This window comes from Anomalospiza imberbis, chromosome 22, assembly GCF_031753505.1.
Source record: "Anomalospiza imberbis isolate Cuckoo-Finch-1a 21T00152 chromosome 22, ASM3175350v1, whole genome shotgun sequence".
NCBI lineage: Eukaryota > Metazoa > Chordata > Aves > Passeriformes > Viduidae > Anomalospiza > Anomalospiza imberbis.
The window spans coordinates 1,167,228-1,172,360 of NC_089702.1; the positions used below are offsets into that span (position 1 = coordinate 1,167,228).

At 61.5% G+C, this 5,133-nt stretch overlaps 1 protein-coding gene across 1 annotated transcript; it reads left to right on the plus strand.

The window, feature by feature from the left end:
• The first annotated feature begins 897 nt into the window (after nucleotides 1-897).
• FZD2 (frizzled class receptor 2) lies at nucleotides 898-3,444 on the plus strand. The gene has a single exon (XM_068212043.1). The coding sequence runs from the start codon at nucleotides 1,608-1,610 to the stop codon at nucleotides 3,279-3,281; it is 1,674 nt and encodes a 557-aa protein (XP_068068144.1). The 5' UTR covers nucleotides 898-1,607; the 3' UTR covers nucleotides 3,282-3,444.
• The last annotated feature ends 1,689 nt before the right edge of the window (nucleotides 3,445-5,133 follow it).

Here is a 5,133-nt window from a genome sequence, read left to right on the forward strand (position 1 = left end):
GCACACAGAGCGGGGGCCGAGGGGACACAGGGGACACAGGACAGCAGGGCACACAGAGCGGGGGCCAAGGGGACACAGGGGACACAGGGGACACAGGACAGCAGGGCACACAGAGCGGGGGCCCAGGGGACACGGCAGGCACAGGACAGCAGGGCACACAGAGTGGGGGCCGAGGGGACACAGGGGACACAGGACAGCAGGGCACACAGAGCGGGGGCCAAGGGGACACAGGGGACACAGGGGACACAGGACAGCAGGGCACACAGAGCGGGGGCCCAGGGGACACGGCAGGCACAGGACAGCAGGGCACACAGAGCGGGGGCCCAGGGGACACGGCAGGCACAGGACAGCAGGGCACACAGAGCGGGGACCGAGGGGACACGGGGGACACAGGACAGCAGGGCACACAGAGCGGGGACCGAGGGGACACGGGGGACACAGGACAGCAGGGCACACAGAGCGGGGGCCGAGGGGACACAGGGGACACAGGACAGCAGGGCACACAGAGCGGGGACCGAGGGGACACGGGGGACACAGGACAGCAGGGCACACAGAGCGGGGGCCCAGGGGACACGGCGGGCACAGGACAGCAGGGCACACAGAGCGGGGGCCCAGGGGACACAGGGGACACAGGACAGCAGGGCACACAGAGCGGGGGCCAAGGGGACACAGGGGACACAGGGGACACAGGACAGCAGGGCACAGAGAGCGGGGGCCCAGGGGACACGGCGGGCAGAGGGGACACGGGCGGCAGAGGCCACAATGCGGTGTGGGGACACGAGGCTCACGCAGGGCCGTTCCCCGCGGCCCCGGCCCGACCCCACCCGCGGGGGGAGCTCGCACGGCTCGGAAAAACTTTGCGGGGGGGGCGGTGACCCCCGGGGCGGGGGCGTGGCAGGTGGGCGTGGCAGGGGCGGAGTGGGCGTGGCGACCGCACCGTTTGAATGTGATTGGCGGAGCGGGCGGGGCGCGGGGCGGGGCGCGGGCGCTGGCCCCGCCCGGCGGGGACGCGGCGCTGCCCCGCACAAAGGCGGCGGGAGCGTCCGGTGCGGCCGCTCCGTTCCCCTGCCCCGGGACCCCGGCACCCCCCCGGGACCCCCCTCCCGCCACCCTCCCGGCACCTCCGCCCGCCCGCGGCGTCAGGAGCAGCAGGAGCGCCAACTTCGGGCAGCGGGAGCAGCGCCGCGGAGCACCGGGAGCGCCACGTCCGAGCACCGGGAGCCGTCCCGCCACGCACAGTAGATCGAGACACCGGGAGCCGTCCCGCCGGGCACGGGGTAGGCGCACGGCGGGCAGCGGGAGCCGTCCGGGCAGCGCCGGGTGCCGGGGATCCGGGCACTGGGAGCCGTCCAGGCGGGAGCTGAGAGTATCCAGTCACCGGGGATCGTCCAGCCAGCACCGGCCACGGCAGAGTTGATCCCTGGGAGCCGCCGAGTCAGCATCGGGCACGGCAGATCAGGCCACCCGGAGTCATCCAGGCGGGACCGGAGAGTATCCAGTCACCGGAGTCGTCCCGGCAGCACCGGGCACGGCAGCCCCGGACGGGAGGATTGGCCGTCCGGCTGGGCACTGGGCACGGTAAATCGGGGCGCACGGCTCGGGGCACCATGGGCCCCCCCGGCGTGCTGCCCGCCCTGGCCTGGCTGCTGGCGTGGCTGAGCGTGCCGGCGCCGAGCCGGGCCCAGCTGCACGGCGAGAAGGGCATCTCCATCCCCGACCACGGCTTCTGCCAGCCCATCTCCATCCCGCTGTGCACCGACATCGCCTACAACCAGACCATCATGCCCAACCTCCTGGGTCACACCAACCAGGAGGACGCGGGGCTGGAGGTCCACCAGTTCTACCCGCTGGTGAAGGTGCAGTGCTCGCTGGAGCTGAAGTTCTTCCTGTGCTCCATGTACGCACCGGTGTGCACGGTGCTGGAGCAGGCCATCCCGCCGTGCCGCTCCATCTGCGAGCGAGCGCGCCAGGGCTGCGAGGCCCTCATGAACAAATTCGGGTTCCAGTGGCCGGAGCGGTTGCGATGCGAGAACTTCCCCCGGCACGGCGCCGAGCAGATCTGTGTGGGGCAGAACCACTCGGAGGACGGCAGCTCCCCAGCACTGCTGACCAGTGCCACGCCACTGGCCGGCCAGGGCACCCCCGGCGCCCCTCGCTATGCCACCCTCGACCACCCCTTCCACTGCCCACGGGCCCTGAAGGTGCCCAGCTACCTCAACTACAAGTTCCTGGGGGAGAAGGATTGCGCGGCGCCCTGCGAGCCCACCCGTCCCGACGGCCACATGTTCTTCAACGAGGATGAGATCCGCTTCGCCCGCATCTGGATCCTCATCTGGTCTGTCCTGTGCTGTGCCTCCACCTTCTTCACCGTCACCACCTACCTGGTGGACATGCAGCGCTTCCGCTACCCCGAGCGACCCATCATCTTCCTCTCAGGGTGCTACACCATGGTGTCGGTGGCTTACATCGCCGGCTTCGTGCTGGAGGAGAGGGTGGTCTGCAACGAGCGCTTCCAGGAGGACGGCTACCGCACTGTGGTGCAGGGCACCAAGAAGGAGGGCTGCACCATCCTCTTCATGATGCTCTACTTCTTCAGCATGGCCAGCTCCATCTGGTGGGTCATCCTCTCCCTCACCTGGTTCCTGGCTGCCGGCATGAAGTGGGGCCATGAGGCCATTGAGGCCAACTCCCAGTACTTCCACTTGGCCGCCTGGGCAGTGCCAGCGGTCAAGACCATCACCATCCTGGCCATGGGGCAGATCGACGGGGACCTGCTGAGCGGCGTCTGCTTCGTGGGCCTCAACAACATCGACCCGCTGCGAGGCTTCGTGCTGGCCCCGCTCTTCGTCTACCTCTTCATCGGCACCTCCTTCCTCCTGGCTGGCTTCGTCTCCCTCTTCCGCATCCGCACCATCATGAAGCACGGCGGCACCAAGACGGAGAAGCTGGAGCGGCTCATGGTTCGCATCGGGGTCTTCAGCGTCCTCTACACCGTCCCGGCCACCATTGTCATCGCCTGCTACTTCTACGAGCAGGCGTTCCGCGAGCACTGGGAGCGCAGCTGGATCAGCCAGAACTGCAAGAGCTTGGCCATCCCCTGCCCGCTGCACTTCACCCCCCGCATGACCCCCGACTTCACCGTCTACATGATCAAGTATCTCATGACTCTGATCGTGGGCATCACCTCCGGGTTCTGGATATGGTCGGGCAAAACCCTACACTCCTGGAGGAAGTTCTACACTCGGCTCACCAACAGCAAGCAGGGCGAGACCACGGTGTGACCCCCCGGCCCCGCCGCCCTTCGGCCTGAAATATTTTTTTGGGGGTGGGGGGGAGGAGTTATTATATATTTTTTATTTTTAGATTTATTAACGTCTAAGGGGTGTCTCTCTTTCTCTTTGATTTTTTTTTTTTGTAATTAAACCTGTAAATAGCATTTGTAAATTTAAGTATATATTTCTATTTTAAAATATGAAAAAAGAGAGGGAGAAAATAGGAGGAGAGGGAAGGAGAAATAGGAGAAAAAGGAAGGGAGAAGAGGGGAGGAAAAAGGATGAAAAGGGAAAAAAACAGTGGAAAAGGGAGGAAAAAAGGGGGAAGGGAAAGAAAAAAGGAAGGAAAAAAGGAGGAGATGAAGGAAAAATGAGCAGCAAAGGGTGAAAAAAGGAGAAAAGTGAGGAAAAAAGAGGAAAAGGAGGAAAGGGAGGAAAAAAGAGAAAGAGGAGGAAAACAGGAGAAAAGGGAGAAAAACAGAAAAGGGTGGAAAAAAAAGGAGAAAAGGGAAGAAAAATGAGAAAAAGGAGAAAAAAAAGGATAAGGAGAAAATAGGAGAAGGAGAGAAAAGAGAAAAAGATTAAAAAAGAGGGGAAAAGTGGAAAAGGAGATTAAAAAAACTAGGCGAGAAAAAGGATCAGGAAAAAAGAGAAAGAGGTGAGAAAAGGGAGAAATAAGAGGAGAAAAAGAGGAAAAACACTGCCAAGCCTGGGAGAGAACCCTCGGCCCCCTGCTCCCCCCTTCCCGCTCCGTCCCAGCTCCCTCCCGCCGCTGGGCCCTGGAAAAAAGGGTGAAAAAAGGCAAAAAACCCCAACAACAAGTCCATTTTTCTCACTCTCCTTTCAAAATTCCCCAAGAAAGTGGATTTTTTTCTTCCCCACCCCTTTGCTCCCACGAGACCCTGGGCTGGGGCTGCTGCTCCCGGGGGCTCTCCCTGGGCCCCCCTATTTGGCTGATGACTTTTCCTCCCAAACCCCTATTTGAACAATCCTTCACAAATACAAATGAGTCAAAAAAATGCCAGATTATTCCCGAGGGCTTTTTTTCCCCCCCCCGAAAAACCCCAATAATTAAATTGTGGGGGTTCCCATGGATTCTGCCGGGCCCCCCACTTCCACCGCCCCGTGGGGATGAGCCAGTGCCTCCCTCCAGCTGGAACAAAGCTCTTTGAAATGGGAAAAAAGAGATTTTTAACCCAAAAAATGAGGAACTTTCAGTGTGCAGTGGGAGGGGGGGCCTGTCCTATGCCCCCCCCGGGAGGAAATAGCTCACATTTTCTCTGGGATTAGGGGTTTGGCTGGGGTGGGCCCCGATCCCGAGGCTCTGGAGAGAAGCGGGTCCCGACCGCGGTTCGATCTGTTGGGATTTGGGGGATGCTGGAGGGGGGATGTAGGAGAGTTTCAGCTGGAGAGGGACAACTCAGGGCAGGGAGGGGGGCTGAAAGGATTGATTTAATCAGCTGGATTTAATTGGAAAGGAAAAAAAAATACTCTTCCCAAAATGGAGAGGGAGACCTGGCCAGGAAGCGCTGGCCCCAGGGGTGCCCCAAAACCAGCCCCGGGGAGCCTCAGCGTTTCTTGTCGCCCTCGTTCCAGGGGATCTGGGGATCCCTGGAGCACAAAGAGGGATTGCCGGGCAATGCGCCATTCCCCTTCCCCCAGCAAAGCCCGGGAAAATCCCCAAACCCCCTTAAAAATCTCAGTCCCGCGATGAGGGCGAGGCGGGAGCTGAAGGGGTTAAGGCAGCGCCTCTCCAGCACATTTTGGAAAGGAAAAACTCTTTGGATCCGGTTTAATTTTCCAGCGATGACTTGGAAGGGGGGAGAGAAGAGGGGGAGAAACTTATCCAGGGCTTCTTTTC